The sequence below is a fragment of the Muscardinus avellanarius genome (genome assembly GCF_963383645.1).
Source record: "Muscardinus avellanarius genome assembly, chromosome: 6".
Taxonomy (NCBI): Eukaryota; Metazoa; Chordata; class Mammalia; order Rodentia; family Gliridae; genus Muscardinus; species Muscardinus avellanarius.
In genome coordinates, this window is record NC_137791.1 from 11,941,570 (window position 1) to 11,966,982 (window position 25,413).

The following is a 25,413-nucleotide window of genomic DNA, read 5'->3' on the forward strand; positions in this document are numbered from 1 at the left end:
GGGTTCCTGGGAGCCCTTCTACCTCCGGGCTACACTCCCAGACCTATTTTATATTTTTTTATTTGGAAACAGGGTCTCTTAAGCCAGCACAGCTGGCTTTGAACTTGCACAATCGTCCTGTCTCTGCCTCCCAAGTGCGGGGATGACAAGCGCGCGCCACCACGCCCGGCTCAGATGAATTGTATTTATAGTGTTGGCTTGTTAATGGTTATATAGGTCTGCATGTCCATATTTACCCTACGAGTTAAAATTTTTTCACCAAAACAAATCCTTATTTTTACTCTTACAGTAATTGAAAAGGATATAATTTTAGCAAATAAATCTAATCTTAGTAGAAAAAGTACAAAGCTAATGAAGGAGCCAATAGCTATGGCCCAGCCCAGGAATCAAAGCGGACAGTCCACACAGCGGGGCCACAGAGGGCCTGGCACGGCAGCCTCCTGGAGCCCAGGAGAAAATGGAAAAGAGAAAATAGAGCTGATGGCTGAGCACCCTGCCAGCTCAGAGAGATAATATGTCATTATCAAGAAAGTGATGGTGAGGACTCTGGAGTGGAAGAGTTGAAGGCTCCCTGGAAAGGTCAGAGGCTGGCAGAATAGTAGGGCCCATCCCAGCCCTCCTGGTCCTCTCCTCTCCTCCCATCTCCTCTCCTCTCTTCTCCTCTCCTCTCTTCTCCTCTCCTCTCCTCTCCTCTCCTCTCCTTGGGCTATCCATTTACAACGATCCATATTCCCAGCAGAAACGGAAATGTTGTGATCTTTTATCTTTCAGCTGAAAAGCAAAACCTTTTGAGGGAAAAAAAAAAAAAAGCTTCATGCATCCATTTTGTATTTACTAATGTCTTTTCTTGGACTATAAAGATTCCCAGGCAAATGTCTCTCTTGGGATGCTTTTCTCAAGTGAAGCTCTCTGTCTAGTGGGTCAGGGAATGTCTGCCTGTCACGCGCAGTGACGACTCTTACACGATCTTCCTCAAGCAGTTTTATTACCCCAGGTTCTTATACAGTTACCATTCCTCTTTAATGCTCTCTCAACGCCCTCTCAGGTAAAAACAACATCAGTCTTCTATCTCCTCCCTCATCACTCCACCAACCCTCCTTCTGGCACTCTATGTCTCTGCTGCGGCACACACCGGTCACAATGGTGGCTTTGTGAACATGTCCGTCCCAGCTCGGAGCCCAGAGCAGTCCGCCAAGGAACCGCTCTTCCTGTCCACCAACCCTCTTCTTCTCCTTCCTTAGCTCCCTTAGCTCTCGCCCGCTAGGGCATGCGCGCTTTTTAACCTTCTCCTGGGCGGGCAGGTGGTAGCACGAGGCGTTGCATCACTAATTATCCGTAAGGCGCCTGATAGGGCTCACTGCGCAGGCTCAGGGCACCGCCAGCCTCGTGAGCCTCGTGACTTGGCTGCAAGCCCAGGCGCCATCTTGAGTCCACGCTGGCAACAAGCCTGGGTGCCACCTCGGTCCTGCCGAGTGGGCCCCAACATATCTCCCTTTTTGTTTTATTAAAATAAGGCTCGGGATCGTGCCTGTCTTAGGTTGCCGACCCTCAAGGACCATTCTTACCCGTCATTGGGAGAACAATAGCATGATTGTTTCCCTGTCTTAGGTTGAAAGGTCCCGGGGACGATCTTACCCGTCACTGACTACCGATCCAGCATACTGAGCCATACATGGGGAGATAAGCCAGCTTCTAGGGCTGCCAGAGCTTGCACCAATATGCGCTGTTGTTGCAGTGCGCGTTGTCGAGTTCGCCTGATATATCCAACCATGAAACATCATGCTACCACCAACAAGAGTGCCCAGAACGCCATGCCACCCCAGTCTTTTAAAAAACCCAATGTTCCGTGTATTAAGTCCATTCATTGTTGTACTGCGGCGACTTCCACGCGGGTAGAATTAATTGCAGCGATGGATGCTCATAGCTCAATCATGGTGTGTTCAAATTCACGGCTCCAAGTTCCTAGAAGCGTCTTGCTTAATTGACGAAACAAATTGCCTGCATGGGAGAAATTCTGATACTGCACATACGTTATACATATAGTCCAGATAATTGAGCTTACTGAGCCATGCCAGCAGCCACATGTGAGGATAGAGCATTCATAGTGGTTGCAATAACTGCCACGGCCACAGAGGCCACAATTACAGCAATAAGAGCAGAAATTCCAAAGTCTCCAAGGGTGCATAGAAGCATAGCAGAAAGTCAGAAAACAGGTATCAATAAAACAACCTAAACTATCATTAACCAAGGTAAAGGAAGAGGGAAAGTAGAAATAATTCCCCAAAGATCTTAAAGAAAACAACTCATCTCTACGGTACCGAGCAGCAGTTTACAACTCTTACGTTAGGAACTAATCTTCTGACCTATCCTTTACACATTAGGCGCCTTTTCCAACTAACCTCAGGTGTCTTCCATCTATGGTGGCGGATTAGGAGAGGGAGTCGAATCAGGACCAGCCCGATTCTCTAACTTGCTTACACTAAAAAATATCCTCCTTAATGGAGCCCCCTTTGATCGGGGAAAATACAGCGCTGTCCCTCGCTTTTCCGCGAGCCTCGCTTATCCGCGAGCCTTATTTACTAAATATCCTCCTTAATGGAGCCCCCTTTGATCGGGGAAAATATCCTCCTTAATGGAGCCCCCTTTGATCGGGGAAAACACTAAAAAATATCCTCCTTAATGGAGCCTCCTCCTCCCTTTTCGGAGTCAAAGGAGTACTTACCAGCCGGCTGCCCGGGACTGCCGAGGTTCTGATCAAAGCGAAGTTCCCCGTACGGGCCACCATTTGTCGGGCGCAGTGACGACTCTTACACGATCTTCCTCAAGCAGTTTTATTACCCCAGGTTCTTATACAGTTCCTCTTTAATGCTCTCTCAACGCCCTCTCAGGTAAAAACAACATCAGTCTTCTATCCTCTCCCTCATCACTCCACCAACCCTCCTCCGTGGCACTCTACGTCTCTGCTGCAGCACACACCGGTCACAGTGGTGGCTTTGTGGACATGTCCGTCCCAGCTCGGAGCCCAGAGCAGTCCGCCAAGGAACCGCTCTTCCTGTCCACCAACCCTCTTCTCCTTCTCCTTCCTTAGCTCCCTTAGCTCTCGCCCGCTAGGGCATGCGCGCTTTTTAACCTTCTCCTGGGCGGGCAGGTGGTAGCACGAGGCGTTGCATCACTAATTATCCGTAAGGCGCCTGATAGGGCTCACTGCGCAGGCTCAGGGCACCGCCAGCCTCGTGAGCCTCGTGACTTGGCTGCAAGCCCAGGCGCCATCTTGAGTCCACGCTGGCAACAAGCCTGGGTGCCACCTCGGTCCTGCCGAGTGGGCCCCAACATCTGCCCAAGGGGAGAAGAAGGGAAAACATTCAAACGGCCTTTAGCTTCATTTCTGACACATTTTCCCCTTGGCTCTTTTCTAGATTTCTGCAGCTAAAAAAGGTTCCATTTATACCATCGCAGATGTAATTTTTTTTTTTTCTTTTTCTTTTCTGCAGTACTGGGGATGGAATCCAGGGGCATTCTACCTCTGAGCTACATCCCCAGCCCTGTTTTTTATTCTTTATTTGGAAACAGGGTCTCACTGAGTCACAAAGGGGCTCACTAAGTAGCTGAGGCTGTCTGCTAACCATGATCCTCCTGTCTCAGCCTCCAAAATGCAGGGATTACAAGCGTGCGCCACCACACCTGCCTCATACTATTTTTAAAAAATGTCTTCGGACTCCAAATCTAAAGGCTAGATCCAGTCATGTCCCCATGCCTAGCAGAAATACAGGAAATCGCTGGTCCTTCCTGGAATCATACTTTCTCAGCCGCTGAAGAGGGCACTGAATTAATGGAATCTAATGTCCATTTCCTGGAAAGCTCATTTTTAATCATTTCGGCCACTATAGCTCATCCATAAGGATTGTAGAGCAGAGTTCTTTGAGCGCTCGCTTAAGTACTTGCTCAAGTATCAGAGCTTCCTGAGACGATTTCTCCCTTTGCTTTATTACGTCTTTCAGGGAGAGAATAGAGTGCTAACTTTACAATCTCTTCTCCCATCCTCTCAAAGATGGGCTTCCGGCCTCAGCCTGGAAAGCAGCACATCAAAGCACTTTCCATTATCACAACTTCAAAGTGTCGGCCTGGCTGAAAGAAAGAGAACGATCATTACAGAAGCTAATGCAAAGGATAAGTGATCCGTCTGTACTTCCGGCATCCTAAGAAGGCACCTGTGATCAGGACAGACCACTGGGCGGCCACATACATTGACCACACTGTAACAGATGCTCCGGGAGTGCCTTCATAGGTCCCTGTGTGTACACATCTGGCTATTATAGACACTTTATTGGCTGTTTCTTTGATTATATGAATTTCATGAGAATATCTATAGTTATTTTTTGGAAGTTACTGTGGATTGCATCCATCAGCCTCGCATACACAGAGCTCGTTCACTTAGCGCATGCACACAGAGCTCATTCACTTAGTGCATGCACACAGAGCTCGTTCGTGTCCGCTTAGCGCGTGCACACAGAACTCATTCGCTTAGCGCGTGCACACAGAGCTCATTCGCTTAGCGCGTGCACACAAAGCTCGTTCGCTTAGCGCTTGCACACAGAGCTCGTTTGCTTAGCGCGTGCACTCAGAGCTCATTCATTTAGTGCGTGTACATAGAGCTCATTCACTTAGTGCGTGTACACAGAGCTCATTCATTTAGTTTGTCAAATACCTTCTATAAACTGGACATCATTATACGTAAAGGGATAAATAAGCCAGGTACAGTGGCCCGTGTCTGTAATCTCAGTATTTGGGAAGCTGAAACGGGAGGATCACAAGTTGGAGGCCAGCCTCAGCAACTTACTGAGGCCCTGTTTCAAAATAAAGACAAATAAATAAAAAGGGCTGGGGTGGAGCTCAGAGGTGGAATGTCCCTGGATTCGGTCCCCAGCACACAAAAAATAAATAAAAGTATATAAGTAAAGGTACCAAGCATGCACAAAATTCATCCTCCCGTGCCATCTAAAATTGAAACTGGGCAGCCAGGTGTGGTGGTGCACACTTGTAATCCCAGCATTTGGAAGGCCTAAACAAGAGGATCTCAGTTCACCAACAGCCTCAGCTACTTAGTGAGGCCCTTTGCAACTCAGTGAGACACTTTTTAAAAATAAAGGATAAAAAATAGGGCTGGGGGTGTAGCTCAGAGATAGAATGCCCCTGGGTTCAATCCTGAGTGCTGTAAAAATAAATAAATAAGATGGGCATGGTGGCGCACGCTTGTAATCCCAGCATTTGGGAGGCTGAGACAGAAGGATAGCAGTTCACGGGCAGCCTCAGCTGCTTAGTGAGGCCCTTTACAACTCAGTGAGACTCTGTTTCAAAAAATAAAAAGACTAAAAATTGGGGCTGGGAGTGTAGCTTAGAGGCAGAATGGCCCTGGGTTCCATCCCCAGTACTAGAGGGAGGGAGGGAGGGAGAGAGAAAGAGAGAGAGAGAGAGAGAGAGAGAGAGAGAGAGAGAGAGAGAGAGAGGGAGAGAGAGAGAGAGAGAGGTCTTTGGAAGATGTAATTTGGGAATTTTTTAATCAATCAATTAAAATATTGTTTCCAATAATGATGGGAAGAAATAAAACTGGTCAAATTTAAGTTACTTCAGTCAGACTAAGCCTCATGTTGACTCTTCCTTTCACATTATTTTTACAGCCATGAGAGAAATCCATACACACCTCCCACAAGAAGACTTTTAAAAAAAGTAAATGAAAGCTATAAAGGGGCAAGTTAAGAGACAGCTTTAACAGAAAAAAAGAAATGTTTATTCCGCCAAATCCTCGTGTGAATTTTAAATTATTAAATCTCTAAGAACACCTGATTTATGGACAGGATAACACTGCCTCTAGCCAAAATCATTTTTAATAAAAAGCAGGAAACCTCCTGAAGTTCATCTCAGATTTAATATCAAACACAGCAGCCACACATGAACATTTCCTCATAAAACACAGAAACAGCAAGGTGCAAACAGCTGGTGCCGCCAGTGGGAAGCCGAGTACAAACAAACAGTGCGTTGGGGGATTGGGACTTGCAAACCTGGGGAACCAGCCAGTGAGAAAGAGCCAGAGACAGAAAGGACATCTCTGCCAAGAAGGGACCCAAGGAAGACTCATCCCTAAAGGACCCCAGGGGCCACGCGGCACTCCCTGTCCAAATACAGCATGTCCTTAGTGACTACGGAAGGAGTCGCACGATAGTGCTCTGTTTGAATTTTTATGCATAATTTAGAGTACACCCAGTGATGGGAAAACACCAAAGTAAACAAAAGCAAGGAACGAAATAAGGTAACATTGCCATTCTCTCTCATTGTTTTTAAGAAAGGCAGCAGATATCTAAGGGAGTCCTTAAAAACACAAATCACATGTTTTTCCTATAGCCATTTTGATCAGAGAAAAAGAAAGGTGTCAAAGAGGAAAATGTGTCTAATGTATATTAGAATCTGTCTTCTGATTGTTCAGGAACTGTGTTTATTATCATTTTATAAACATAGGTGGTGGGCCGGGCGTGGTGGCGCACTCTTGTAATCCCCGCGCTTGGGAGGCAGAGACAGAGGATCGCGCTGGTTCGGAGCCAGCCGCGCTGGCTTAAGAGACCCTGTTTCCAAATAAAAAAATATATAAAATAGTTCTGGGAGTGTAGCCCGGAGGTAGAAGGGCTTCCACGAACCCCAGTACCACCAAAAAATTAAAAAATAAAATAAAATAAACATAGGTGGTAAAAGATTATGTCTCACGATTACAAATCCAAGTAGCTGGATACATTTTATAGAACTAAATTTATCACGGGTAACCCCTTGTAGGGCAATTTCAACAATCACGAGGATCATAAAGAAATATCTGGGCCTGCTTCCACTGATCCTCAGTTGCTATTTTGTCATTTGTTATTTTGTTAAAAACAGTCTGAAAAATAGCAAGTCAATTTTTGAAGGGGATGAAAAGGGTAAAAAAAAAAAAAAAGAAAGAAAGAAACCTAATGTCATACACAGGTGTTTTGGAGGCCACTGTGATTAGTTTACAGTTTCTAGGTGTGAGAGAAGAAAAAGATGCCAAGTTAATAATTAAGCATAGTACACAGAAAAAGATATTTCTGCACAATAAAGATATCGGCCACAGGCCTAGCGTATATCTTTACATGATGCAGGTTTTATTGCGGGCAGTAACGCCATGATCTTCAACTTTCAAGGAGTTGTACAGATGGTCTTCACATGCTTGAAAAGCAAATCGTGAAACTGCTTCCATGCTAGTACACTCTACTGAGTATTGATTTATTCATTAAAAAGTAATATCATTGATAAAGTGCAATAATTCATAAAAGTACAATAATATCTCTATTTTTTGAGGCACTGGGGATTGAACCCAGGGGCATTCTACCTCTGAGATACACCCTCAGCCCTATCTTTTTATTCTTTATTTTTGAAACAGCGTCTCCCTAAGTTGCAGAGGGCCTCACAAAATAGATTAGGCTGGCTGCAAACCTGTGATCCTCCAGTCTCAGCCTCCCAAGTACTGGGATTACAAGTAGGTACCACTAAACCCGGCTTTGAGTATCCTAATTTATAACATAAATATAATAAATTAAGCATCATTAAAAGGGGTAATATGACCCTTCGATAATGTTGGGGTATTGGGAAATTTGAGGAAAAATCAGGAGCCTATATTGCATCATGCTAGAAAAATCCAGTAGAGATAAAAAGTTGAATGTGAAAAAACTGGAAAAACACTTGGAAAACATGAGTGAGATTTAAATGATCTATGAAAGTAGAAAAATTATAATTATGAAGATAACACACAGCCAGGTCTGGTGGTGCACACCTGTAATCCCAGTACTTGGGAGGCTGAGACAGAAGGATCTCAGTTTCAAGACCAGCCTCAGCATCTTAACAAACCCTCAACAACCTAGCAAGACCCTGTTTCCAAAGAAAACATAAACTAGGGCTGGAGGTGTAGTTTGGAGGTAGAATGTCTCCAATAGGGCAAAAATAATTCAACCTCTAGTAGTACAAAAATAAATAAAGACAATATATGCAAATAAAAATACCGTATTTAATTATACTTAAATGTCCTATAAGCCAAAGTCAGAGAAAATTAAGATGAAAAACTGGAACAAAACACTTTGCACACAAAGAATTAATTGATATCCATAATACCCAAGGAATTCTACGGAATCACCAATATTTAATGTTTCAAATGGGAACCGCATGTAGTTTCTAAACATGGGGGGAGAATAACACTGGATAACACTGGAGATAAATAAATGCTATTAAAAATTAGATAAGTCTTTTTTCCTTTTAAATTAGAAAACTTAGGCTAGGCGTGGTGGCGCACGCTTGTAATCCCCGCGCTTGGGAGGCTGAGACAGGAGGATCGCACGGGTTCAAAGCCAGCCTCAGCTGCTTAGTGAGGCTCTCAGCTACTTAGTGAGGCCCTGTTTCCAAATAAAGTATAAAATAGGTCTGGGAGTATAGCCCAGAGGTAGAAAGCCTCTGGGTTCTACCCCCAGTACCACTAAAAGAAAAAAGAGAAAAGAAAAGGGAAAAAAAGAAAAAATTCACTAGCTTTGATAGAATAGATCTTTCCTAGTAATTTATATGTATGAAAAAAATAGTATGTACAGATTAAAATATGAAATGAATAATCCAGCATTGTTAAGAAAACATAGAAATATTTTCAATGCCTTAACACGAAAGATGAAACATTTTTATGTCTATCCAAAGAAATATGGCTATTCTAAAAAACTGTATTTTCTTAGATTTTAGTGATACAGGAAAATCCAGTGAAGTGGTAGGAAATGAAGAAAACAGGTTAGACCTCTAGGCACATAAGCAGAGTTAGAACTGAGTGTGGGATGTAGCCAGTCTACACAGCTAGGGTACACTTCATCAGGGGACAGAGCAGTGAGGACACAGCCACTATCCTGGCCTCTTTCATGGGGAAACAGAAAATAAATAAACAGGTGCACAGTCCAATGTCAATGACAGGAAGAGAAGCCTTAAGGAACATACTGCAACACATAGATGAACGGGAGCATGCCTGCTCACACAGAGAAGAAACAGTGTCCAAATTGTAACTGTGAGTACTTTCATTTGATGTGATGAAAACTCTAAGTAATTTTAAATTTCTTTTGCATGATTTTTTTCTTTTTCTTTTTTAGATAAAAAAAAGCCCTAGTCTAGCCAGGCATGGTGGCTCATGCTTATAATCCCAGATCTCGGGAGGCTGAGACAGGAAGATCATAAATTTGCCAACATCTCAGCTACTTAGTGAGGCTCTCTGTAACTTAGTAAGACTCTGTTTATAAATGAAGAATTAAAAAATTGGTCTGGGGTTATAGCTTGGAGGTAGAATGTCCGAGTTCAATCCTCACCACCACACACACACACACACACACACACACACACACACACACAAAAGCCTTAGTCTTTATTGTTGGTCCGCCAAAATATGTCATCTTTTTTTAAATACACTTTTATTAGTGTACTGCATTTTCCGGTCATAATATAGATCAGAGTTACACAGCACACACCACTTGGTGACTTTCCCACAGCACAGTTTTGGGGCCCTTTAAATTTTGGCCATCGAAAGTAAACAAAAAGAGTACAGCAAGTGCTATGGGCACAAATGTTTGCATCACTTTGAATCTCATGATTGTGTAACCTTGTAGGAGCTTATATTTTTGTAAAGGTAGCACTTCCTGAAAGCTCTAGGTGCCAGCCCCTCCCCGGCATCCCCTTCAGCCAATGGCGTAAAGATTGTGAGGCCACGCTTCCGCCAATAGGAGTCCAGCACTGAAAACAAACTCTCCAGCTCTTTTCTGCGCGGTTGTTCTTGCCTACCTAACTTTCCTGGTGGCGGGACCCCTTCACGCAAAAAGTAAGGTCACCTTGCTGAGCCCCAGTATGGCCTTTTATTACAACCCCATAGAAATTTATTTCTAACACAGGCTTCCTTCATAAACGCGAAGGTTTAATAAGCATCCAGACCTAGAGGGAAGCCTTCCCCTTGCTGCAGCTTATAGCTGAGGTCATGACTTGGCGTGAAGACACACACTTCCGAGGCTCAGAGAGCGACATCCCTGATTTCAATATTTAGTTACTTTTCCCCAACATACAGGAAGTAGAAGTTGGACTGCTTGACAATACCGCTAACAGAAAAAATTATTGTCCCCCAAAGAGATATCAAACCAATTTAGAGGGCCAGTGTATCTGTGAAGTTATTAGCAACAATAAAAAGCAGATATTTCCTTCTAATAAAGTAATATTTCAGGATTTCCTAATCATAAAGTTTCTGTTTTAATCTCGCAACCAAATGACCTTCCATAAAGGACTAGAAATAGATGACTTCCTTCCACTGGGCTAAGACCCTCTTTCATTATCTGTTTGAATTACAGCTTCAGAAAGTTGAATGCAGGCAAATGTTAATGCTTTTCCACAATTTTAAAAGCAGTCTCAAATGACACGCAGGTCACTCCTAATGATTACATTTTTCCCAGCTAATTTCAAGGCTAAAATCTCTCTCTCTCTCTCTCTCTCTCTCTCTCTCTCTCTCTCTCTCTCTCTCTCTCTCTCTCTCTCTCTCTCCCCCTCTCCCTCTCCCTCCCTCTCTCCCTCTCCCCCCCCCTCTCTCTCATTCAACAACACTAAGTGTTTGGAAAGATACCAGAAAATGATCAGGACTATAACTTGTAAACATGGACCAATTAATCTTTCTCCATGGTTTCAACTTTTTCTTTGTCTTTACAAAGAAAGGGTTGGGGAATTTGATGGTTACTTCCCCATCTAACACTAACAGTCCCGGTCTTTGCGATTCATTTCCTCAAGGTTAAATTCACTGTGGTTTTAACTATGACATGCAAGAGTTTAATAAACAACTAAGAAGATGGAAAGACCTGGAAAACATTATGTTAAATGAGATTAGCCAAACTCAGAAGGAGAAGGGACATATGTAATGCACGCCTGTAATCCCAGCATTCAGGAGGCTGAGACAGGAGGATCACAGGTTCGAGACCAGCCTTAGCAACTTAGCTAGGCCCTCAGCAAGTTAGCAAAAATTTGTTTCAAAATAAAAAATAAAATAGGACCAGGGCTGTAGCTCATAAAAAGAATGCCTGTGGGTTCAATCCTCAGCACCACTAAATAAATAAATAAATAAATAAATAAATAAGCAAAAGAAGATTAAGCCAAGCCTGGCAGTGCTCATTTGTAATCCCAGCACTTGGGGGCTGAGACAGGAGGATCGCAGGCTCTCAACCAGCCTCAGTTACATAGTGAGGGCCCCCCACAACTTAGTGAGAACCTATTTCAAAACAAAGAATAAAAAACTAGGGCTGGAGGTGTAGCTCGGAGGTAGATGCCCCTGGTTCAATCCCCAGTACCACAAAAAATAATAATAATAATAAATTGAAATATGTCTTAAAGCACTACAGGTATCTTTATACTTACATGTGTGTCACAAATCTTAAGAAAATCCCCTGAATCTACCATCAAATTAATATTCTTCAAGCACTGATGCTCATACATTAAAAACAACACAGGCCAGGCGTGGTGGCGCACGCTTGTAATCCCAGGATTTGGGAGACTGAGACAGGAGGATCGCGGATTCAGAGCCAGCCTCAGCAGCTTAGTGAAGTTCTCAAAAACTTAGTGGGACCCTGTTTCCATTAATCAACCTCAGGCTTCTTCCTCCCCTACTCTTCCTTCCTGGCTTCCGAACTAGGTCTCCATCAACAGATGAATGGATTACAAAATTATGGGAAATACACACAATGGAATTCTACTCAGCAAATACAAAATACAAAAAATACAAAATAGGTCTGGGGGTGTAGCCCAGAGGTAGAAAGTCCCTGGGTTCCATCCTCAGTACCACACACACACACACACACACACACACACACACACACCAACACCCGGTGCATGGTGGTGCATACCTGTAAGCCTAGTACTTGAGAGGCTGAGACAGGAGGATCATAGGTTTTAGGACAGTCTCAGTAACATAGCAAAGCTTTCAGCAAACTTGCAAAATGCTACTTCTAAATGAAAAAATAAGAAGGGGGGTGAGGTGGTAGCTAAGTGGTAGGATGCCCCTAAGTTTAATCTGTAGTGCCCAAAGAAAACAAAAGCAAAACATCCAAAACCTCAACATAGCTTCTGATCCCAAATCCCATTGGCTACTGGATACGATCCAAAATTCTTGTCCTGGATGCTCAGGCGCACCATGTCCCAGCATCTACATTCTCCCACCACCTGCCTCCAACTCCTTTCTAGGCCCTCCCCTTAACAGGAACAGTTCATGCATTATTCCTCCACACCAGTTCTATGGGTCTGCATACATCCACACCCTGGCTGACACATCATCTTCTTTCTGTTCCTCTTTTCTAGTTTCTACTCTTCCTCTAACTTCCTCTTCTATAACAAAGTCACTTTCTTAGTCAACCAGTAAACTCCTTGGTGTTACTCATGAGTCACTTCTGTTTCACCTCCTACAGAGAGCATAGGAGCGCGGGAGCCAGGCAGACATGGATTACAAAACCTAATCTTCTCATTCCATACGTTCATAAGACTTCGGTCAGGTGTGGTGGTGCACACCTGTAATCCCAGTACTTGGGAGGCTGAGGCAGGAGGACACGGATTCCTGGCAAGCATTAGCAATTTAGCAAGACCCTCAGTAACTTGGTGAGACTGTTTCAAAACAAAACAAAAAAATAAGACAGGGCTGGGGTGTAGCTTGGAGGTAAAATGTCCCTGCATTCTACCCAGTATTGAAAAAAATAACTTCACTCTTCTGAGCTTCAACTTTTCCCACTGCAGAATGGAGATGATATATATCATGTTATTCAAAAGAGAACGGAGCACCCCTTTTGCCCTGAAATCCATCTATGAGTCAGATTAAAAATACTGTTGACATTTTAATAAAGTCTATGTTTAAATTAGGTGAAATTCTATAAAAGCTATCTAGAAGTAAACATGTGCTTCTAGTCTCCTGTTTTGTACCAACTCAAGTAGTTTTTTTTTTTTCCTGGGAAAAGTAAAAACAACCTGTTAAAATACATGACACTGGCCACTCAGATCAAGACCTTGTTTGTCAGATTTCATGAAAACATTTCTTGGTAAGATAATGAACCTAAAAATAAAGGACTGCAGTAGAAATACAAACAGTCCATCCATTATATCAGCACAATCAGCCAACTGTGTCAGTGACAATATGGGTGTGGGAACACAAATATTGGGTTCAGAATGGGAAAAAAAATGCCAAGAAATTCATTCTGATTATGATGCATGAGCATATTGTCACCAGAGGATGGTTGGAGACGATAAAATAAAAAGCAATTCTCATCATCTTCTGAACCTTCTAACTACTAATAATTGAGTACTTCTCTGATGATACCAAACAAGTTTCCAAGCTGATTAATAGGTCATGTGTGCAGAAAAGGCCCTCCCTGCTCATGCAACAATTATGATAATCCCCTCTTTTTTTCAAAGATTAGAAAGACTTCCTAATCTTGGAAGAATATAGGTTTTGGTTGCAGATGGTGTTTGCATATTACCTGTAGAGCTCATTAACATTTTTAAATCTCACATATTTTATCCTCACAACCCCAAGAGAACCATTATATAGGGATTATTACCTTTCATTTACAAGTGATAAACAAAGATTCAGAAGCAATTTAGAGGTCTGTCCAAGGTCAAGCAGCTAGTTAAGAAGGGACAGGATTAGAATTTTGATTTCCTAAACCAGTGCTATATTGAAAGACTCCGTAGACAACCATATAGACAGAGTTCACAAGAGTGACAGAAATCTTTTCTTCACTCTAAAGTCTCAGCTTTCTTTGTTTCATAGTAGGTGATTATATTGATAATACAGTTTTGACTATGTTTATCTTTTTGGGGGGTAATGGAACCCAGGGGCATTCTACCTTCAAGCTACAGCCCTAGTCTTATTTTATTACTCTTTATTTTGAAACAGGGCCTCACTGGGTTGCAAAGGGCTACACTAAGTAGCTGAGGCTGGCCTTGAACCACAATCCTCCTGTCTCAGCCTCCCAAATACTGGGATTACAAGCATGTGCCGTGTGCCACCAGGCCCAGAAGACTTGTGTCTGTTCAAATTAAAAAGCAACTGAGTCAGTGTTTGAATGACAAGAATAAATGTATCTGAATGATTTCCGGGCCTGGCTATGATTTGGATGATCACCTGGGTGCATCTTTCTCTGGCCACAAAGATCAGCATGAGACATTATCCTACCGCAATGAGAATCTTGTGTGTGTGTGTGTGTGTGTGTGTGTGTGTGTGTGTGTGTGTGTTACTGGGGGTGAAACCCAGGGGCATTCTACCTCCGAGCTACACCCCCAGTCGTATTTTTTATTCTTTATTTTGAAACTAGGCCTCTCTGAGCTGCAAAGGGCCTCACTAAGTAGCTGAGGCTGTCCCGGAACCGCGATCCTCCAGTCTCAGCCTCCCAAATGCTGAGATTAGAATGCTGGGATTACAAGCATGCGCCACCACACCCGGCTTGCAGTGATAATCTTAACAATGAATTTGCATGAATGTCCAAGCATTAGCAGGCCACACACTAGATTTTAGTGGTCTGTCTTTTCACCAAGCATGGTCCAGAATGTAAAAACTTACTCTGAATCATCTTTGGGGCACAGTCACCTGATGTTCAAAGAGAAACATAGGGGAGTTTATTTGCATAAATGAGAACATAGATAAGGAGAAATATGAAAGTATGAATGGGGAAGTAGAAAACAATCTAAGGATCCACTGATACTTGTGACTATGGAAGGTATTTTCTTTCAGAGAAGAGCAGATCAAAAAGCTGAATCAGCCAAGTGTGGTGGCCCACACCTATCATGCCCAGATTTGAGAGGCTGAGAAAGGGAGATCACAGGTTCGAGGCCAGCTTCAGAAACTTAGTAAGATCATCAGCAACCTAGTGGGACTCTGCTTCCCAACAAAAAAAGAAAAAGTGCTGAGAGTATAGCTTGAAGGCAGAATGTCCCTGGGCTCAATCCTCAATAAAAACCAAAACAGAACAAAAGAGATGGTAACTTGGGAGTCTTCTTCTAGGGTGTAAGTTATCTAATTCTTCTTTTGGGCTATACCTATTATAGTCACAAAATTTGACCACCCAGCTTAATCCACCCAACCAATAATTTATCTAAGCTAGAGATGAGTGGCAACAACCAGAAGGGTGTTCACTGACTTAAGCAAGAGGAAAATATGGAGCTGGGCATGGTGGTGCAAGCTTGTAATCTCAGCATTTGGGAGGCTGAGACAGAATTGCAGGTTCACAGCTAGCCTCGGCTACTTAGTGAGACCCTGTTTCAAAATAAAGAATCTAAAAAAAAGGGCTGGGGGTATAGTTCCAAGGTAGAATGGCCCTGGGTTTGTTCCCAGTACTGGAAAGAAAAAATAAATGAGGAAAATACGGGCAGCCCAGTTCAAGGTGTGTGTGTGTGGGGGGGGGGGGGTATAGCCAGTTCCTTATCTTGTGTAAGAATTACTGCTGTTTAAAGAGATTGCAAATCCAGATGTGAGTGGCACACATTTGTAATCCTAGTACTTGAGAGGTTGAGATAGGAGGTTCAAAGCCCACGTTGGCAATTTATGAAGGTCTCAGCAGCTTAGTGAGACCCTGTTTCCAAATAACAAATAAAATTGGACTGAAGGTATATCTTGGAGGTAGAAAGCCTCTGGGTTCAATTCCCATTGCCAAAATTAAAAATAAATTAATTAATTAAAAGAAAGATATTGTAAAGGAAATGTGTGCCTCTGGTTAAAAAATTGGTTAGAGGATCTCTAAATTTCTCTCAAATTCTAAAATTTTGTGATTTCATCAATTCAACTCACACCCCCACTGGGGGGCTTTTATTTTTGACTTAAGGGGAAAAGATACAGAGTAAAATTTAATTATCTACTGTCGGTGCTTCTAAAATATGAGTTTATTATTATGAGCTCAAAATCAAGACTTCAACAAGAATAAAATTAGAACTCAGAAACAACTAATATGGGGGAGTGGTTAGTCGGCCTGGGCCACCCCACCCCCATGCCATTTTGGCATGGGGCTATAACTGCTTTCTGTGTTTCTATTTTCTGTATTTCTATCTTTTTAATAAACTTCTTTTTAAAAAAAGAAACAACTAATATGAAAGGAAGTAGGTCTTCTAAAAGCATTGCCCTTCAAATGTTGTCTCATAATGGGATTGGAATCCTTAAAACTAAAAAAAAAAAAAAATCTAAATGGCTCCTGCAAAGCACTTGGAGGATTAATATCTGTCTTCTTTGATTACCCCATGATAAAATATTAGGATATAATCCTATAATTTCTGCACCACTTACTTGACACTTGGGCCTTCCATGAGCAAACTGTCTTGGAGCCAAATGTATTTTTTATGCATATGCGAAGCTGAGAAATGCAAGAATTTTGATCCCAAGGTAAATCAACCACGGGTGCCATTAGTGAGACATTTTTAGACGGAACAAAAGCCAACCGGTGACCTTGTTCTCTGAACATAGCATCACCTCTTCTGTGTGGTTCCTGCCTCGGTGGCCACACCAGAATAAGAATGCTCCTGCAGCAAAACACATTTGGAAGTAAATTTGCTAAACTTTATGTCTATTTCCAGAAGAAAAGCACAAAGTCAAGTGGTTTTTGATTTGGGTGTCCATTATGTCAAGGGCTGATGAGAAGCTGTATATGTTTACAGATAATTCCAGTGATGCCTGTTTCCATTAATAAAGAGAGGCGTCCAGCTGATGTGGTGACATAGACCTATAATGTCAGTACCTGGAATGCTCGCAGGTTCAAGGCCAGCCTCAGCAATTTAGGGAGACCCTTACCAACACAGTGAGAGTATTGAAATGAAAAGTGGGCTGGGGTGTCGCTGAGGAGGAACAATGCCCCTGGGCTCAATCCCCTGTCCAAGAGAGAGAAAGAGAGGGGGGAGCTCATTTTACCAAAAGAAAATCTTTGTAAGCTTGGCTGAAAATTCAGTTTTACAATTTATATTACTTGTCAAGCTCATTAACATTTTTAAATTTCGTATTCTCTATCCTCACAACCCCATGAGAACTATAATATAGGGACTATTCCCATCCATTTAAAAGTGGTATGTGCAGATTCAGGAGCACTTGGCTTCATAATGTGGCTGGAATCTTTAAAATCCTCTATTAGTACACCTCATCTTTTAAAAGATGCATTTGAGCTGGCTTGGTGGCACACACTTGTAATCCCAGCACTTAGGAGGCTGAGACAGAAGGATCGCAAGTTCACACTCAGCCTCACTAAGTTGCACAGTCTCCCTAATTAGCTGAGGCTGGCAGGGAAGCCAGTATCCTCCGGTCTCAGCCTCCCAGATATTTACGATTTGCGCTACCATGCCCGGCTTAAATTAAATCTTGGTAATCCAGTTTTTCTATGTATTGATAGTGACTATAATTTCTGTAATAACTAGTTTACATAGGTTAAGAACATATATTACATGAATATTTGTCATAAGAATTTTGGAAACATCCTAAAAATGCAGGCTCATTTATAACAAAAAACATGAAATTTTGCTGCCATCCATAGGTATATGGATGACAAATATACCCAAAATATTATAGACTATTTTCTAGTAAATTAGAAATCTATAGGTCATATAAAGAGAAAGCTTTGTCTCTCACTGAAAGTTATAGTCTTAAAATACCAAATTGTTTGTGGTGTGTGGTACACACCTGTAATCCCAAATTGGGTGTGGTGACACAGTCCTGCAGTCTCAGTCCTTGGGAGGCTGAGACTGGAAGATCTCAGGGTTCAGGGCAGCCTCAGCAACTTAGCGAGACCCTGTTTCAAAACATAAAATAAAAAAGATCTGGAAGTAAAATGATTCTGGGTTCAACCTCCAGGACCAAAAACAAAAGCAAATGCAAATTACGAAACAAACAAAAAAAGACTTCAAAGCAACCTTCAGTCTTCTGCCGTGTAACTTTGACTACAATGCATTAGGCAAGATTTTTTCTTAATTTGTTTCGTTTTGCTGTGATTTTAGTCAGTTTAGCTGTTTTACTTGGCCTATAATAGGTGATATGAAGCAACAGTATAAAAAGGAGTTAAGTAGCCACTACACTACACCAAAAACTTAAGTCTGAGTCTTCGGAACTTCTCTCGGCCCGATTATTTGGGGATCATCGTGGACCAATCCGATGGGTCCAGCTGCTTTAAGGATTCTGGGTATTTTCCCCAAACCCAGTTTCTCTCCTTCTGAGTTATCATCGGTACAAGGTATGATGACTTTGAAGCATCAATTAGTCTGAACTAGAAGCAGGCAAAGTATTAATTACAGGTGACACTCCGATTATCTAAACCTTCTATTAAAGTTGATTATTCAGAGCATGTAGATAGCCTGTTCTTAAACAATGACTGATGAGATCGAGCCTCGCTGACTTTGTCGAAGTCTACCACTTCCAACTCTTCAGAACAGAAGGAATAAATGAACTGAGAAGAACAGAGGGACGGGTCTAGTCAGCAAACTGACGGATGGCCGAACCCAGGGTCACAGCAAAGCAATTCATTTCTCAGCCTTCATCAACACAAGGCATGATTTATCAATCCAAGAATAGCATTGCAAACATTACACATCTCAATGATATGTTCTTTGTACCATGGAACTTTTTGAATGAAAGGTTTGTATTCCCAAAAGGTAAAACTCATTGTATGGGGGGGGGTGTTTTATTTTTAAAAGTATGTATTTTTTTCAGTTATTACTATACATGTCATTTTGAACAAAGTAATATTTTAAAATTCAGATATTCCTTGGGGATTCTATGACCTTCATGGTACAAACTGTAGACATTCACATCCCTCAAAATATTCTTCTCCTCTTATTCTTTCTTCTCTTTCTTTCTTTCTTTCTTCCTTTCTTTCTTTCTCTCTTTCTTTCTTTGTGTTTTTTTCTTAAGTATTTAGGGATTAAACCATTGAACCAAGCAACAAAAAATTATTTATTTGTCTATCTAGCTATTTATTTATTTATTTATTTATTTATTTATTTTGTTGTTTTGAAACAGGATCTCTCTAGGTTGCTGAGAGCCTCACTAAGTTTATGAAGCTGTCCTTAAACCTCTAATCTTCCTGTCTCAGCCTCCCAAGTAGGAGGATTACAGGTGTGTGCCACCACACCCAGCTAAAACATTATTCATTATTTATAATAATATAAATAATAGTATAGTCATTTGTAGAGCTAGCCACTATGCTATAGATAATTGTTAAAGGCAATATTTTCAGGTTATTATAAAAGTTTAGTGACAATTAATATATTTAAAAGATTACAGCCGGGTATGGTGGTACACGCTTGTAATCCCAGCATTTGGGAGGCTGAGACAGGAGGATTACAGTTCATGGACAGCCTCAGCTACTACTTAGTGAGGCCCTTTGCAACTCAGTGAGATCCTATTTCAAAATAAAGAATAAAAAATAGGGCTGGGAGTGCATCTTGGATGTAGAATGGCCCTAGGTTCCATCCCCAGTACTACAAAAAAAATTTGCTACTTTCATAAATCCAAATCTACTCTTAGAGAAGAAAATAAGAAAGGCCATGGGAAAATTCAGAATATTATACATGAAATCACACACACAGAGGTTCCGTCCAAGTCTCTCTCTCACTTGTTAAACACTTAAGGCATGCCTTTAATAGCAACTTGGAGATTATTCAAAGAGTCATGTGAGGTAGTTTGAAAGATTCCTCCAAATGAAATTACCTGCAAAGCAGGGTGAGTTGCGATTATGAAACTCGACTCTGCACTTGTGTATTTTAAAGCATGTCGCTACTTTCACCGACCTTAATTAATTATCACCTTTTCCATTAGGTCACGGTGTTAGGGAAATTTTACTGCCTGCATAGAGGAGGTTAGTAAGAGGTATTGTATCTTCAGCTGATGAATCACCTCGCCAGCTGCCAGGAAGTTGCAGGCCGCTGCACACCTGGGCACGCGCACCCGTGACTGATGGGGAAACACATTTATCTTGGCATGTCACAAAGGGGATGGGATCATAATTATTCTCCCTCGTTGCTAAAGGTATTTGGGAGCTGGGTCTACCTACAAAATCATACAAATTACACATCTGGATGAGATCCACATCACCGTACCATCTGTTCTGGATATTCAACCCTAAATGGTTCCCAACGTGTTTCTCTGTATTTTAAAAATAAAATTCAGTTTTAAAAGACGAAAAGGAAACTGATCGTCCACATCGCCAGGAGATGTCATCTTGGAAAAATTAAGATTAGTGAAATTGCTGGAAACCCTGAATTGCTTCAGTTGATAAGTATATAGTACAACATTACCTTCTATTGTACACTAAGGAGATTTTTTTTTAATTTCTCATTTTAATTTTGAAAGGCAATAAATGTGTTGGCCAAGTTTTATATAGAATTTCCCATGTTAAAAAAATGAATATCTGGGTAATAGAGAGAAGGTATCGAAGGCTATCTCTTTGACTTGTGTTAGAAAAAATCTGATGAGTATTAATATCTCTTGACTGGTGCCTTTGTTTATGACCTTAAGATATCAATTTAAAAGTATTCTATATAAGCCACACGTGGTGGTGCACACGTGTAATCCCAGCATTTGGGAGGCTGAGACAGGAGGATTGCAGTTCGCACCCAGCCTCAGCCACTTAGTGAGGCCCTCTGCAACTCAGTGAGACCCTGTTTCAAAATAAAAGAATAAAAAATAGGGCAGGGGGTATCACTCAGAGGTAGAGTGCCCGGGGGGTTCATCTTCAGTATCGCAAAAAAAAAAAAAAAGTTCAAAGGTATGCTTAGTATAAAAAAATAAAATATAAAAACAATAATAATGTATGCAATACAAATGCATACTTTGTTTAAAGTACTAAATAACATTAAGAGAGAATGTAAAGTATATCTACACCTCTGATGTACCATATAGTAAAATTTATGTTATAGGTCTACAAACCTACAACTTGGTATTTTTTCATAAGAAAATAACCTCTTACATTAGAATTTAGTAATTGGTCTCTTTTAAAAATGTTTTGAGATTTAAATTTCAGTCATAACCCCTAGTTATTTCTTTCACATAATGGAAATCCAATAAATGTTTTAAGTAAAATCCAGTATGAGCTGTCTTTTCTATGTGTCACCACTTATATATTAATTATTTTCCCAAACTGGAAAGACAGGCCAACCAATTTATCTCTGTCATCAGTGGTTTTGTGGACACCAGGTAGCTTATCATTTCCAGGTAATGTTAGAACTAGTTCCTAGTAAATATGTGTTCTCTGCCTCCAATTCCAGTTGTCCATATGGCAATACTGTTAGAAGCTGGTCATATTTCTCAATAAAATAGCTTCATTCATGGTGAACTTACATATTAATCCACATAGGGGTTGAACCAGATATGTTGAACCAACCATCATTTTAGCATCCATCACTGCCCTGTGTGTTTACAATTCATAATAACCAAAATATGGAACCAACCCAGGTCCCCATCAACAGATGAATGGATTGCAAAATTATGGGAAATGCACACAATGGAATTCTATTCAGCTATAAAGAAGAACAAAATCATGGCATTCGCAAGAAGATGGAAAGACCTGGAGAACATTATGTTAAGTGAGATCAGCCAAACAGAAAAAGAGAAGGGACATACGTATATGTTTTCTCTAATATGCCTAAGCTAAGAAGTAGTGTACCAGAGGGACTCCGGATAGTGGAGGAGAAACCTCATCAAAGCTAGAATAAAAAGGATAGGAGAGGAAGAAGGCTGAGGTTCATTAATGGAGGAGTTACATTCGAATATGTGTAAAAGTATGAATATAAGCCAGGCGTGGTGGCGCACACTTGGAATCCCAGCGCTTGGGAGGCTGAGACAGGAGGATCGCAGGTTTGAAGCCAGCCTCAGCAGCTTAGTGAGGCTCTCAGCAACTTAGTGAGACCCTGTTTCCAAATAAAATATAAAATAGGTCTGGAGGTGTAGCATGGAGGTAGAAAGCCCTTGGGCTCCATCCCCAGTACCACACACACAAAAAGTATGAATATAAGCCGGGCGTGGTGGCACATGCTTGTAATCCCCATGCTTGGGAAGCTGAGACAGGAGGATCACACAAGTTCGAAGCCAGCCTCAACTGGTTTAAGAGACCCTGTTTCCAAATAAAATATTAAAAAAAAATAGGTCTGGGAGTGTAGCCCGTAGGTAGAAGGACTCTGGGTTCCATCCCCAGGATCACCAAAAAAAAAAAAAAAAAGTATGAATATAGCATGATAGCATGGTTAACCTGGACATCATTGTTGGGAGGGTAAGGGGAAGTGGGGAGGAGAGGGCACCAGACTCTGAATGTATGCTATTTTCAATATGATTCACATTAAAAAATAAATTAATAAAAATAAATAAACTCCGATGTCTCTCATACTTGACCAAATCTCTCTCCTGGTAACCTACCATCTCCCAAAATACCTGGCACCAAAACTTCTCAGTCCATCTTAATTTGAATTGTCAGCCTGTAGGCATATTCTCTTATCTCCAAGTATTTCAAATAGACTTGACTTTGCCCTTATTTGTTTCCATAGAAATCAAGTCAAAGCTGGGCGTGGTGGCGCACGCTTGTAATCCCAGCACTTGGGAGGCTGAGACAGGAGAATCGCACAGGCTCGAAGCCAGCCTCAGCTACTTAGTGAGGCTCTCAGCAACGGAGTGTGACCCCGTTTCCAAATAAAATATAAAATGGGTATAGGAGCGTAGTCTTGAGGTAGAGGGCCCCTGGGTTCCATCACCAGTATCACACATACACACACACACAAAATCAAGTCAACCTCTTTCCCTCCCATACTTATCTGGGGAACACTTTGGTAAGTGTTCAAGACGATATATATTTAAACAACATCTCCCTCGATAGAGTTAAGTACCATCTCCCTAGATAGTGTTAAGTACTTCCTCCACTCTTCTCTGCCAAATTGAATAATATACCATGGATCAGCCATGCTGTTACATTACATTCTATTTATACCATTGACTCACTGGCTAGGCAATGAGAAAGAAACTCAAAGACAAGTCTTATTCATCATGCAGGATGTTCCTGACATAATGGTTGGAATACAGCCAACGTTGCACAAAAGTGAGATGAATTAAACACCTTTATAGCTCATATTTTACATTTAACTTCTTAAATTTTCCCTCTTTTGCCCATGGGTTTTCTATTTGTCTTTCTGTACAAAGTCAAATATTTGTGCACAAATCATAAAATAATTCATTTGTCATGGTCTGTTTCAGAAAATTTATACCAAAGCATCTAGTTAACACATGGTTATTTGAAAAGACAAGGTGTAAAGAATTATTCAGCTCTCAAAATGTTTAAGTTCCTATAACATTCTGCATGCATGTTGATGTCTTCATAATTCTTTTTTTCAGTAATTATATTATTCTTCTTAACTGGACATTTTTGAAAAAATTACATGTATTATTAGAAATAATCAACTTTTTGAGTTCAAGCTACATTTGTGCATAGCTGAGAACCCATATTAAAATAAATGTATATGCTTATGTGAGATGGGTTACCTATAACATAACTGTTCTTTCCTGCTTTCAGGATATAAGGAAATTTATTACTGAGCTTATATTATACAATTAACTTATTTACACATAATTTGTGATGATGTTAAGTAAAATTTTTCTGCCTAAGAGAATAGTGATGATGATTAAGTTGTTTGTTCACGCTGAATTTCTTCTTCAACTCTACTTTTTCAATTAGGCAATCTTAAATTTGATTCCTCATAAAAAATGCCAGAGTAAATACGGCTACTTACTTTTCAGGGTTTTCAACTTCTTCAGTAACAAAATTGAGGTAAAACCTAAAAAGACGCAAAGGAATTACCTATTAATAATTTCAATCTCTAATTCAAAGTTTCACATGTTAAGTACTTAAAATTGAACTCAGAATTATGAACACCTAATTAAAAAACACTAATAATAAAATGAAAATATCCAGCAACAAAAACTCCCACCAATCATTTCTCTTTGTGTGTGTGTGTGTGTGTGTGTGTGTGTGTGTGTGTGTGTGTTATTGGGGATTAAACCCAGGGGCATTCTACCTCTGAGCTAAACCCCAAACCCTATGTTTTATTCTCTATTTTCAAACAGGGTCTCACTGAGTTGCAAAGTGCCTCACTAAGTAGCTGAGGCTGTCCACGAACCTGCGATCTTCCTGTCTCAGCCTCCCGAATACTGGGATTACAAGCATGTGCCACCACGCCCAGCTCCACCAATCATTTTTCTATTAAGCCATTATTGTGAAGGGGCTGAGACAGGAGCATCTGAGTTCAAGATGACCTCAACTACTACTTAGCGAGGCCCTCTGCAACTCAGTGAGACCCTGTTTCCAAATAAAGAATAAAAAATAGGGCTGGGGGTGTAGCTTGGAGGTAGAACGCCCCTGGCTTTCATCCCCAGTACCAAAAGAAAGAAAGAAAGAAGAAAGAAAACAAACGAATGAACAAAAGAAAGAAGAGAGAAAGAACACAGAAAGAACAAAAAGAGGAAGGAAAGAAGGAAGAAAAAATTATTCCTCATATTCATAAACCACGTCACTTTGTACCCCACAAATATATATACAACTATAATTTTTCAACTTAAAATTAAAAGTAAGCCGGGCGTGGTGTCACACACTTGTAATCCCAGATTCAGGAGGCGGAGACAGGAGGATGGCAGTTCATGGACAGCCTCACCTACTTAGTGAGGCCCTTTGCAATTTAGTGAGACCTTGTTTCAAAAAAATAAAGAATAAAATATATAAGGCTGGGGGTGTAGCTCAGAGGTAGAATGTCCCTGGGTTTCATTCTCAGTACCAAAAAAAAAAAATTAAAATTAAAAATTAAATTAAAAGCTGGGCGTGGTGGTGCACGCTTTTAATCCCAGCATTCAGGAGGCTGAGATCGGAGGATCGCAGTTCACAGACAGCCTCAGCTACTTAGTGAAGTCCTCTGCAACTCAGTGAGACCCGGTTTCAAAATAAAGAATAAAAAAAAAAAAAATAGGGCAGGGGGTGTAGCTCAGAGGTCAAATGCCCCTGGGTTCCATCCCCAGACCCGCAAAAAAAAAAAGAAAAAAATTTAAATTAAAAATAAAAGTATGATGAATCCTCAATTCACACTGCTTCCTTTCAGGCCACTGTTGTGCAACCTGATTCCATCATTTCTCATTTTTGTGTAGTTAAGCAGTTCATTTTGGGCACATTGTTCACCATTACACTCTACATCAACAACTAAGGAGCAGGACGTTTTGAACACTTATCACGTCCACAATACTTTTCTCGATCTTTTATGTGACAAGAAATATTCTGGGCACACAATATTTCACTTTTAAGCTCTGCAGGATTACAAATACTATCCTAGCCGGGCATGGTGGCG

General features: G+C 41.1%; 1 protein-coding gene across 1 annotated transcript in view; it reads right to left on the minus strand.

The window, feature by feature from the left end:
• Nucleotides 1–25,413, minus strand: part of SLC7A11 (solute carrier family 7 member 11) — a gene marked incomplete at both ends in the record, with an annotated part of 86,181 nt that overhangs the window by 24,848 nt on the left and 35,920 nt on the right. Inside the window, one exon of the mRNA XM_080698050.1 lies at nucleotides 23,815–23,859. Within this exon, the coding sequence (XP_080554176.1) occupies nucleotides 23,815–23,859 (45 nt within the window). The remainder of the gene's footprint in view (nucleotides 1–23,814; nucleotides 23,860–25,413) is intronic.